The 13,154-nt window shown below is 36.0% G+C and overlaps 1 protein-coding gene across 2 annotated transcripts; it reads left to right on the top strand.

Annotated features, from left to right (window-relative positions):
• The first annotated feature begins 2,349 nt into the window (after positions 1–2,349).
• LOC128554593 (uncharacterized) lies at positions 2,350–12,031 on the top strand. 2 transcript variants are annotated; one of them, XM_053535862.1, is made up of 5 exons: positions 2,350–2,444; positions 2,863–2,943; positions 5,957–6,062; positions 6,970–7,136; positions 8,001–12,031. In XM_053535862.1, exons 1-5 carry the CDS (start codon positions 2,364–2,366, stop codon positions 8,343–8,345), a joined length of 780 nt encoding a protein of 259 aa, XP_053391837.1. In that variant the 5' UTR covers positions 2,350–2,363; the 3' UTR covers positions 8,346–12,031. The 2 variants fall into 2 exon arrangements, with proteins under 2 accessions (XP_053391837.1, XP_053391836.1); XM_053535861.1 differs by having other exon boundaries at positions 5,954–6,062.
• The last annotated feature ends 1,123 nt before the right edge of the window (positions 12,032–13,154 follow it).

Below are 13,154 nucleotides of genomic sequence, written 5' to 3'. Positions count from 1 at the left end.
TTCTCCCAAACTATCAAAGCTATTGCTTTGAAACTTGGAATACTTGTTCACCATCATAAGCTGACCCTGTACATCAAGAAACATAACTCCATTTTGCTTTTTGCAAGATTTATTGCCCCTTTTGGACTTAGAAAATCAGTTTTCTTGGTTAAGTTTTATGTTTAGGTCAGCTTTTATCCTAAACTATCAAAGCTATTGCTTTAAAACTCGCAACACTTGTTCACCATCATAAGTTGACCCTGTACAGCAAGAAACATAACTCCATCCTGCTTTTTGCAAGATTTATGGCCCCTTTTGGACTTAGAAAATATCAGATTTCTTGGTTAAGTTTTATGTTTAGGTCAACTTTTTCTCTTAAACTATCAAAGCTATTGCTTTGAAACTTGCAACACTTGTTCACCATCATAAGCTGACCCTGTACAGCAAGCAGCATAACTCCATCCTGATTTTTGCAATAATTATTGCCCCTTTTGGACTTAGAAAATCATTTTCTTGGTTGAGTATTATGTTTAAGTCAACTTTTCTCATAAACTATCAAAGCTATTGCTTTAAAACTTGCAACAGTTTTTCACCATCATAAGTGGACACTGTACATCAAGAAACATAACTCTACCCTGCTTTTTGCAAGAATGATGGCCCTTTTTAGACTTAGAAAATCATGGGTAGGACAATATTTCTATTACACAAAAAAAATCAGATGAGCGTCAGCACCCGCAAGGCGGTGCTCTTGTTTTATAGATAAAATGAATGGAGATATGAATTGTTCTTTGGCACTTAATTTTGCGGATTGATGCATATACAAAATGAAAATCAGTCATTCATGAATATTTATGATTTCTAGGGATGTCAATGGATATGACGTATATCCGGTTAAAAGGTCATGGGTCCGAATATTCGGATCTAATTTAAGTATTGGAATATTTGGTAGTAACATACAAATTACTGAAATATTTAATTTTGTGTGCAAAGCATTATTATTTTTCCTCGCGTAAATAGCATGTCTGAACGTAATACACAGTCGCCATGGTGATGACACACCACGTGTGTACGAAACATACTTGTCATTTTAGCTAGTCCTGTTTGATGATCCAATTTTTGTCAATTAATTATTATACATAATTTAAAATACCTGTTAACAAAGTGTCGGCAAATATTGCAACTTCAAAGAAAAGACGTTAGAGAGTGCGAAAGTGATAATTAGTACAGGTGCATATATGCTCCTTTATTGACACCGGCTGCAACAAACATTTTTCACTGCACTTTTAATCATGTTTGAATTTCACGCTTTATGAAATAAATTAACAACTAGAAACATGTTTCACTGTATATAACTGCCCCTGTATAAATACGTTTAGGTCATCCCAAAAAAGGATAGTGCTAGGACTGGTCAGCCCGGTGTCAGTATAATGTGACTGGGTGGGGTATCATGCCACGTGCCTATGGCGTGATATTCCAGTGAGGTAGCACTATAAAGTTGGGCATTGTGCTCACTGCTACAAGCAGACACCGTCGTTTATATGACTGAAAAATTATTGAAAAAGACGTTAAACCCGAACCCAAACACACACACACACACACACACAAAAAAGAGGTTATGTGCTGGAACAAATATCCAGATATTCATTCAGATGGTTGACCGAATATTCGGATACCAAATTTAGTATTTGTTGACATCTCTAATGATTTCACAATAAATTAATGACACACTACAGTACACATCTATGAAGAATTTAAAACCTGTTATAAAGATTTGAACAGTGTTATCTCACTGTAATAAAAACTTTAGTCACAAATTAATACTGTATGCATGCAGAACAAGATCTTGTGTAAATGATTGCGATTCAGACAATAACATTAGTATATTACATACTCTTCATTAAATAGGAAAGGTTATACAATACATGATGATATAGAAAGCATACCATACTCGTACATAAAGTGCATAATAAATGCAAACAAAATGCATGGTTTCAATGCTATATGAGCCGAGCCATGGGAAAACCAACATAATGGCTTTGCGACCAGCATGGATCCAGACCAGCCTGCGCATCCGCGCAGTCTGGTCAGGATCCATGCTGTTCGCTAACAGTTTCTTTAATAGCAATAGGCTTTGAAAGCGAACGGCATGGATCCTGACCAGACTGCGCGGATGCGCAGGCTGGTCTGGATATATGCTGGTCGCAAAGCCACTATGTTGGTTTTCTCATGGCACGGCTCATATATTGAAAATATCACAGCTATCATAGTGTTACAACTGTTAAATATGGAAATTGTTACAGGATATTGCTTTAAAAGTAAAACTTACGTTGTTGAGTCATATAGTTGTAAATAATTGCTTTTTTTTTTTTTCAGGTGTACCAGAAATGGATCTCGTGAATCAGACCAAGTTGTTTGTTGCTTCCTTGTTCACTGAAGATGCAGCTCTATCAAAATCTATTAAAGAGGTAGGTGCTAAATATAGATCAGTAGCGGGAATGCAGATCTAAGGACCATACGACTGTTGAGTTTTACCTGTCATAGAGCGCCAAGCGAGGGAGCTGCTAGTAACATTTTTCACATCTTTGGTATGATGCGGCCAGGGATCGAACCCACGACCTCCCATACTCCAAGCAGATGCTTTGCCACTAGGCTATTGAGTGGTCTTTAAAAGATTAAAAGGGAAACTGGCTTCTCTTGTCTTATACCCTCGTGCTTATTTCACTCTATCCAAAAAAAAAATTATATGACATGAAGACAAAAGAACAAAGAAAAGTAATTGTTGTTTATATATTTGATTTTTCACTAGATCCACGTTGGCTGTTATTAAATTTTACTGTACTGCTGAAAATGGTGTTCAGAAATTGTATTTCATTTCAATTTCAGATGATAAAGCCAGAACGGGAGAAAGTATTTTTTCTTGATGCTTATAGAAGAATGGGGGATATGATGTCCAATATCCAAAAGGTAATAGTGTTGGTTATTGTTTAATGGCAATCTTTTTGTTACCTTTATTAGCTCATCTGATTTTTTGAAAAAAAATGATGAGTTATTGTCATCACTTGAGCGGTTGTCGGCGTTGGCGTCGGCGTTGCCTGGTTAAGTTTTATGTTTAGGTCAGCTTTTCTCCTAAACTATTAAAGCTATTGCTTTGAAACTTGGAATACTTGTTCACCATCATAAGCTGACCCTGTATAGCAAGAAACATAACTCCATCTTGCTTTTTGCTCCAATTTTAATGATAATTAGTCAGAATATTTTTTTCCATGAAATCACTAGGTCAAACATGTTTACACTGTTATGGTGTGTTTCTCAGGTGAGCGACCTAGGGCCATCTTGGCCCTCTTGTAAAATCTTTGATATGCCGAAGATCAGAGAGCCCTTTTTAGCTCACCTGTCACGGCTTTTGTGATTGCCCTTTGTCCGTCCGTCCACAATATCCTTGTGAACACGATAGAGACTACATTTTGTATTTGATTTTAATCAAACTTGCACACAACTTGTATTGGCATAATATCTTGGTTCCATTCAAAAACTGGCCAGATCCTATCATGGGTTTCAGAGTTATGGCTCCTTAAAGGGGCAAAATTTGCTATTTTTTGCTTGTGAACACAATAGACAATATTTTGCAATCAACTTTAATCAAAGTTGCACACAACTTGTATTGGCATAATATCTCAGTTCCTTTTGAAATTTGCCAGATCCCATCATGGGTTCCATAGTTATGGCCCCTTAAAGGTCCAATATTTGCTATTTTGGCTTTGCAGCCATATAGAGACTTCATTTATGGTTTGATTTGATACAAACTTGCTAAATATCTTCAACAACAATAAATTTTGGATTCCATGATGAATCTGTCAGATCCAAACATAGTTTCTGGAGTTGTTAATCCCCTGCCACAAGTGGTGGGGGGTAATAGGAATGGTCTCCGTCCGTCCTTCCGTCTGTCCTTCCGTAACACTTTCATATCCGCTCTATATCTCCTAAACCCCTTGAAGGATTTTCATGAAATTTGGGTCAAATAATCACCTCATCAAGACGATGTGCAGAACCCATGAGTCAGCCTTGTAGGCTCAAGGTCAAGGTCACAACTCAAGGTCAAAGGTTTGAGCCTTCCATTTTGTGTCCGCTCTATATCTCCTAAATGCCTTGAAGGAATTTTATAACACTTTGGGCAAATGATCACCTCATCAAGACGATTTGCAGAACGCACGAATCAACCGTGCTGGCTTAAAGTCAAGGTCACAACTTAGGGTGAAAGGTTTGAGCCTTCCATTTTATGTCCGCTCTGTATCTCCTAAAGCCCTTGAAGGAATTTTATAAAACTTTGGTCAAATGATCACCTCATCAAGGCAATGTGCAGAACCCATGAGTCACCCATGCCAGCTCAAAGTCAAGGTCACAACTTAGGGTGAAAGGTTTGAGCCTTCCATTTTGTGTCTGCTCTGTATCTCCTAAACCCCTTGAAGGATTTTCATCAAACTTAGGTCAAATGATCACCTCATCAAGATGATGTGCAGAACTTATGAGTCAGCCATGCCGGCTCAAGGTCAAGGTCACAACTGAAGGTCAAAGGTTTGAGCCTTCCATTTTGTGTCTGCTCTGTATCTCCATATTCCCTTGAAGGATTCATATGAAACTTGGGTCAAATGATCACCTCATCAAAACAATGTGCAGAACTTATGAGTTGGCCATGCCGGCTCAAGGTCAAGGTCACAACTTAGGGTCAAAGGATTGAGCCTTCCATCTTGTGTCCACTCTGTATCTCCTAAACCCCTTGAAGGATTTTCATCAAACTTGGGTCAAATGATCACCTCATCAAGAACTCAAGAGTCAGCCATGTCAGCTCAAGGTCAAGGTCACAACTCAAGGTCAAAGGTTTTAGCTCTCTATCTCCTTAACCCCTTGAAGGATTTTCATGAAACTTGGGTCAAATGATCACCTCATCAAGACATTGTGCAGAATTCATGAGTCAGCCATGTCCAAGGTCAAGGTCACAGCTAAAGGTCAAAGGTTTACCCTTTCACTATCCATAGCAATGGCGGGGGATTAAACTGTCTTTCAGACTGCCTTGTTTTATATATGATTACCTCCCCTGATTTTAATCAAAATGGATTTATATCAGTAAGTACCTATAGGACTCATTTGAAATTTCATTATTGTCATAAGTTGGACTCAGACAATCAGGGTAACTAACTATCGACTGATTTTATTTCAAATTACGCCCCTTTATTTCAAATTAAAATGTGTATATCTCAGTAACTAATGAAGATACTGATCTGAAATTTCATTTATGCCATCAGATGGACTTGGACAATCAGTGAAGATACATATTGACTGAATTTATGACAAATTACCTCCCTTTATTTTTTATGTAATTGAATATAACTAGCAGCTACTAATGAGACTGGTGAGACTGGTTTGAAACGTTATTTATGTCTGAACAAAAACTGTTCAAACAAGCTCTGAAACACAGATGAGCACTCCTAGACCACTATGGCCCTGTTGTTTGGGTCATGATGTTAATACTGAATTATTTACCAATTGCATGTCACAAACCATCATTTTGGGGGGCGGGGGGACATTTGTGTTTTATAAACATCTCTTTATCTTGCTAGACTTGGTTTACTGTTATTTTGCAAGGTCTTTGTTGATTTATTCCGTTTACTATTACATTGCAGCAGTGGCCTCCATTGCCAACTGGTTGAGTTCACTGATTTCAAATCACTTGCCTCTCACCAATATAGGTTCAAGCCTCGCTTTTTAAATGATTTTGAAATCTTCGTGTGAGGAAGCCATCCAGTTAGCTTAATGAAAGTTGATAGTACTACCAAGGTGCCCGCTTGTATTGAAATAATGCATGGAGGGGCACCTTGAGATCTTCCGCCACCATATAAAGCTGGAAAGTCACCATATGCCATGTAATTGTATCAGTGTGACATTAAACCCAGCTTATATATAATTTATATACTTGCAGCAGAAACTATCAGATTGGAGAGAGCCATATTTCATCTTGATTGATTCATTTGACGACAAGAATATACTAGCAGTTGGAGTATCTCACCTATTCTCAAAGTTTGCAGGAAGTAAGTTTTTAAATTGTACTTCAGAAAGTGTTCAAGTTTAAGGATAAATTTTGGTTTTGAAGTGTAATTTCTGGGAAGTTTTCAAGGGAGTTTAAGAAGAATATTAGCTTGATTTAGTAAGTGGTATAGATGGTTAATCTGAGGTACTGTAGATTCACTGTTACCATCAGTGGTTTATTGTTGTCTCTTACGAGGAGGTGTGTTTGTGTGCGTGTGTGGGTGGGTGGGTGTGTGTGTGTGTTTGGGTTTAACGTCTTTCTCAACAGTTTTTCAGTCATATGAACGACGGTGTCTACTTGTAGCAGTGAGCACAATGCCCAACTTTATAGTGCTGCCCAACTGGAATATCATGCCGTAGACACATGACATGATACCCCACCCAGTCACATTATACTGACACCGGACTGACCAGTCCTAGTACTATCTTCTTAATGCTGAGCGCCAAGTCCGTAGACTAATGCTTTAAATTTGACATTAGACATGATATGAAAACAAAACTTGGATTAAATTATGATTTAGATTTTATTTTCGGACTGATATCTTAACTGTACAATAAATAATAAAGGTTTTTCAATAACAAACAGGTTATGTAATAATCACCTGGAGCATTGTCGACGCTCTTGCAACATCAAAATGACGTCAGGTGATGTCTGGCACATGAGAGTTAAGCAGCAGTATAGGGGCATGCACCTTTTCAAAAGTAGTTTTTTCAACATGGATTTAATAACATTTTGTATGTCGCAGTGCATGTGACTGTGCATCAAGAATGGGAAGAATTTATCATTTACACTGACATAAACAGATATCCCATATGTTTTGAAAGAGTCACATGAAAAGTAGGGCATTACAGAGCAAATTTTATATAAATAGTAACTGAATGAAAGCCAGTTTATTATCAACTTTTCAGAAAACGATTTTGAAGGGTTAGGAGTGTTAGCTGAAAAGGCTAATTCTTATGGGTTAACCTTTGAGGAAGTTGCAAATTTGATGCCCGAGAAGGGGAGACCAGGGTTTATTAGTACGATTGTCAAGGCTGAAGAAACTCTAAAAGCTGAGAATAAACCGGTACCATGGGTAAGTATGTTTCAGTTCAGTCAGCTTAAATTGTTTCTTCTGTTGTTTGTCTACTTGTTGAAGGATCTTCAATATTTTACACTTGTTTGAGATATTTCTATTGTCAACAAATATTTAGCATGCTTTAATTTTCATAGTTGACTTACACATATATTGATACAACCAACCAGATAGTCCCAGTAACTCTTAAGCTTTACTTATTACAAATGTACTAATAATTGACATTTGACAGTTCTTACCCATTTTACACCAAACTTCTTACCCAGTTTTCACCAAACTTAGAATGTTTAAGGGCCTATTATCTCCACCACTCCTGCCAGATTATAATCCAGATGGTGATGGTGAATATTATGACCCTTTGGTGCCCTTGTTTTACCTTTCATTTTGTTCTCATTCCTCATAATGTGACTATGCAGGTCTGTTAGCTAAAATAACCATTACAGAACCCACTAAAAATATGAATTAAGTATCATAAGTAATGTAATACTTGTAAAATCTTCATTTAAACTTCCCAAAACAAAGAGTAAGAGCAACATGGTTATGTACAACCACACTGTCACACACAAAATTTGTGAACTAAAAAGTTATGATGGCACTGGAGAAACAATATAATATATTAAAAAAAGTAAATAGTTGAAATTTTTAATAGAATTTTGCCATAGATGGCGGAAAAGATTTTTAAACAATACAAGTAAAACATTTTATGATTGTGAGTAAAGCTGAAGTTTTTCACATCAAGAATAGTAAGAAAGGTCAAAAAAAAGGTAACTTTGATAAATTGGTACTCTTGCCAGCACATATATCAAGATAATGAAGTTAACTCTTCACTAAGACTTATTTTAGATAAGTTTCAATTTTTTTAAGGAACCATCTTCAAACTGGACAGTTACGGAAAAGCAAGCCGAAGTAGGTGAAACAAAAGTTGAATCAGCAGATATCACCACAGAGAAAGCAGTGACAGATATAGCAACCAAAGTTGATGACCATACAGAAATTGCAATTCCGAAAGAAAATCCTGTTGAAGTTACTGTAAAACAGACTGAAAAAACTGAAATTTTCACAGTGAAGAAAGATACCGAAGAAATTGTTGACACTGCTAAGACTGTTTCTATGGCAACAGAATCTGAAATGAAGGATGAAGCTACTGTGATTTCTGAAGATAAAAGTGAACTTGGTTCTAAAAGCAAATCTACTAAGGATCAAAGTTGAACATAGTTTGAATGTTAGTGGCTTTTCAAAGAGAAGCGAGAGTTGAAAATTCTTAGTTTATGTTTTTATTTAAGCTGTATGAAATTGCTCTTGTCCTCCGTTAATGGTGATGTTTTTATCAAAGCTGTATGAATTTGCGCTTGTCCATTAATGTGATTCTTATTTCTACGTCTTAAACTAAGATACTGATGAGAAGTTTGCAGAAACCAAGGTAAAATGCAAAGATTTCTATGTGGAGAACAGTTTTGAAGAAACATTGTTTGCATGTTTGTTTTGCATTGTTGTAATATTATACTATTAAAAAAATAGTTATTCTTGGGTGACTAATTCTTGTTAAGTTTGTGGTACTGCCATTCTACAAAATTAAATCACAGAAAAGAAATAGTTTATGTGTGTTTCCTCAATATTTGAGCTGCAAGAATTGTTGTCTACTTGAAATATAGTAAAACTCTTCTGATCTTTTGAGGTTGCGATGGAATTTTTCAGTTATCTGGGACTTTTCGGTTGTCAAGATATAAATAATATTAAACGGTGAGGGTTTGCATAAATTGCTTGATTGAACAAAATGCCAGAGCAACTGATGCATGAGTGAGAGGTGGTCTCTTGCAACTGTTTTTATCAAAACATGAAATTTTATGCCATTAGCATTTTATAGTTTTAAAAATAATTGAAGGATTTTTATGAACTTGTGAGGACCTACAAAGGTGAAAGAGATATTTTCATGTTTAAACTTTATTTTCGTTTTATTTATAAAATGTGTTCACTTCCAAAGGGTTCATGACTTTTTTCTATGTTGCTCCTCATACAAAGCATAAAATTGCCATAGAACATAAACTCTTTCATGTGAAGAAGTTGTTATTCAGAGTAATGAAAATAATGTGTGTGGGGGCACCTGGAGGTTTTCCTGTACGATTAGCTGAAATGTTTACATGATCTGAGATTGTTTTGGTATGACTTAAAAACCAACAAAACAAATAATATGATTTTCTTACTATGCCAAATAGAGTGGGGGTGGGGGATTTAGGAAAAGTATACATATATATATCCAACAGCAAATGTAGACATTGGAATTTTTCCAGTTGGCTGAAATTTATACTGGAAAATAATGGATAAATTTCTCTTGTTTTGTTGAATATTTGTGGGACCTTAAATTGTGAAATTGTCAAAGAAAAAGAGTTTGTTGTATGGTTTTATCAAAAGTTAAAAATTTTGACCCACAAATAAACTGAATCATATTTTGTTGGGAAATGGACTTGTGTAGATTTCATTGTTGCCTCAATCCACAAAATTAAGTCTCAACAAATATTTTTCCTGAAATCAGTTTGACATGCCTGCACAAAATTGTCATTTCTGCCAAAATCACAAAAAAATTATGGCCACAAATTTAAATAATTTTATAGTACTTGATTTAAAATATTTTCCATCATTTTGTAAAAAAGAAATACATAGCAATTTACTTCTTGTACTGTACATAGTGGATCCATTTTTCTCAGACAGCTCTTGTTGTAATATTCTGTTGTTTTTGTTAGCTCACCTGTCACATAGTGACAAGGTGAGCTTTTGTGATCACCCTATGTCTGTCCGTTCGTGTGTCCGTGCGTCAACAATTTCTTGTCTGCACGATAATGGTTTCATTTATGATTTTGTTTTAACCAAACTTGCACACAACTTGTATCACCATAAGATCTCAGTTCCTTTCTTGAACGGGCCAGATCCCATTACAGGTTCCAAAGTTATGGCCCCTGAAAGGGCCAGAATTAGCTATTTTGACCTTGTCTGCACAATAGCAGCTTTATTTATAATTTGATTTTTACCAAACTGGCACACAACTTGTATCACCATAAGATCTCGGTTCCTTTCTTGAACTGGTCAGATTCCTTTATGGGTTCCAGAGTTAAGGCCCCTGAAAGGGCCAGAATTAGCTATTTTGACCTTGTCTGCACAATAGCAGCTTCATTTATGATTTTATTTTAACCAAACTTGCACACAACTTGTATCACCATATGATCTTGGTTCCTTTCTTGAACTGGCCAGATTCCATTATGGGTTCCAGAGTGATGGCCCCTGAAAGGGCCAGAATTAGCTATTTTGACCTTGTCTGCACAATAGCAGCTTTATTTATGATTTTAATTTAATCAAACTTGCACAAAACTTGTGTCACCATAAGATCTCGATTCCTTTCTTGAACCGGCCAGATCCCCAAATGGATTCCAGAGTTATGGCCCCTGAAAGGGCCAGAATTAGCTATTTTGACCTTGTCTGCACAATAGCAGCTTTATTTTTGATTTGAATTTAATCAAACTTGCACAAAACTTGTGTCACCATAAGATCTCGGTTCCTTTCTTGAACCGGCCAGATCCCCGAATGGATTCCAGAGTTATGGCCCCTGAAAGGGCCAAAATTAGCTATTTTGACCTTGTCTGCACAATAGCAGCTTCATTTATGATTTGATTTTAACCAGACTTGCACAAAACTTGTATCACCACAAGATATTGGTTCCTTTCTTCAACTGGCCAGATTCCTTCATGGGTTTCAGAGTTATGGCCCCTGAAAGGTCCAAAATTGGCTATTTTGGCTTTTGAAGCCATATAGAGACTTCATTTATGGTTTTATTTGATACAAACTTCCAAAATATTTTCAACAACAATAAATCTTGGATTCCATGACAAATCAGATCCATTCGTAGGTTCCAGAGTTATTATATATCTGATTACCTCCCCTGATTGTAAAGCAAAATGGATTTATATCAGTAAGTACTTATAGAACTTATTTGAAATTTCATTATTGTCATTAGTTGGACTGAGCCAATGAGGGTAGATAACTATGGACTGATTTTATGTCAAATTACCTCCCTTTATTTCAAATTAAAATGGGTATATCTCCGTGACTAATGAAGATACTGATCTGAAATTTCATTTATGTCAACAGATTTATTTGGCAGATCCTTCTTTTGTGAACTTACAATCATTTTTTTTTTTAATTACTTCCCTTTTACGTTACTATAAATAGCTTGTTTTTAGTAACTTTTATTATTTGCCGTAGGGAAAAACTGAGACCACTTTTCTGTGGTACAACATGGATGGTACCTCCAAGTTTTAGGTGTATTTTGACATATCTGTACCTTGTAAGAATTTTTTCTTCTTTTTGGTTTAATTTCTTCCCTTTGTTGTTCCTGTCCTTTGGACTTAGATATTTTTTCTGAAGACCTTCTTGTCCTCAAGTGCAATGATAACAGGTGAGCGATATAGGGCCATCATGGCCCTCTTGTTGAAAAATAAATTCCTGCAATTGTTCATATTGTTTTGCTGAAATGTTAATATTAGTATGAGTTGTTAGTTTACTTTCAACTTGTTCAGATTTCTTTTGAATTTAAGCTCAAGATAAGTTTGTAGTCAAGAGATTTGGAGGTTATGCTAAGAATTGTTTAATAAATGGCATTGAACGTTTTACCAAAAAATAAAAATTTTGACTTTCAGTTAAACTGAATTATTTACATTGTGGCTCTAATTATGTCTCCCACCACACAGTGGTGTGGGAGACATATTTACTCCAGTCTGTGTGTGTCTGTCTGTCTGTCTGTCTGTTTGTCACAAAGCTTGTCCACACTCTAAGTCGAACATTTCTCACCCGATTTTCACCAAACTTGAACAAAATGTGTCTGACATTAAGACCTCGGCCAAGTTCGATAACTAGCCAAATCGGCCCAGGCACTTGGGGATTATGGCACTTGAATCACCGAAAAATCCTCAGAGTGCATGCACTTTCGTGCACCCGAACCATACCCTATACTACTTTTATTTGTAGTATAGGGTACGTTTTGGGTGCAAGAAAGCGCATGCACAAGTAGTATAGGGTACATTTTGGGTCCAAGAAAGCGCAGACTGACTTACTATTTAGATGATTAGGCAGTTGTGGGAGACATGCGCTTTTCTCAAAAGCATTTCTAGTGTCAAAATTAAGTTCTTATAAATACGATTTTTTTCATGAATTCAGCACCTCATGTCTGAATAAAATTGTCATTACTGCCAAGACCACATAATTTTATATCCACAAAGTTAAATGATTTCACTGTAGTTGATGTAAAATATTTTTTGTGGTTTTGTGAAAAGAAAAACATAGTCCAACAGTTCTTGGTACTCTGTAGCGAAAAAAATTAATTACAGTTGAAACTCTAAATCGTAAACTCACTTATCTCATAATTCTGGAAGACATTTTCAATTTCTGTCTAAATTACATTAAATTTGCAGGAAATGTCATTTTAAGTCGAATTGCAGTTATCTCGAGGTAAAACGCCTGGTCCCTTGGAATTTGAGATAGGGAGTTTCAACTGTATTTTGCTGAAACTTGATTAGGAGTTCTTAGAGCTAAGTTTTCAACTTGTTCAGCATTATGTTTAAGCTTCGATTGTGAGGTTATGTTAGAAATTACTTGTTTAAGAAATGGCATTAAAGCATGTAACCAAGTAAATTTTGACCAAGATCAAATTATTAGCTAAATGATGAAATTTGTAGTACAGTGTGTTTAACTTAATCATGCATTAATGATTTCAATCAGTTTTTCATTAAAATAATAATAAAAAAAAAAACAACATTCTGTTAGCTTTTGTCTTTATAAGTGGTTAAACACAGTCCCTAACAATGCATTTAGGGACACCTGGTTTAGGGTGCCCTTTGTCTGAGGGTAAGTTTAGTCAAACTGTGTCTGTGGATGGGCACCTGGCTGGCAGTGTCCAGAGAGTTTTCAAGAGAAAGGGGCAAGCATTGTCCATGCCTGATGGTGGCCCAAGTGTTTTAGAATAAACAGTGTCCA

Source organism: Mercenaria mercenaria, unplaced genomic scaffold (genome assembly GCF_021730395.1).
Source record: "Mercenaria mercenaria strain notata unplaced genomic scaffold, MADL_Memer_1 contig_557, whole genome shotgun sequence".
Taxonomy (NCBI): domain Eukaryota; kingdom Metazoa; phylum Mollusca; class Bivalvia; order Venerida; family Veneridae; genus Mercenaria; species Mercenaria mercenaria.
The sequence above is the reverse complement of the archived record's forward strand: the minus strand, read 5'-3'. Positions and strand labels throughout refer to the sequence as shown.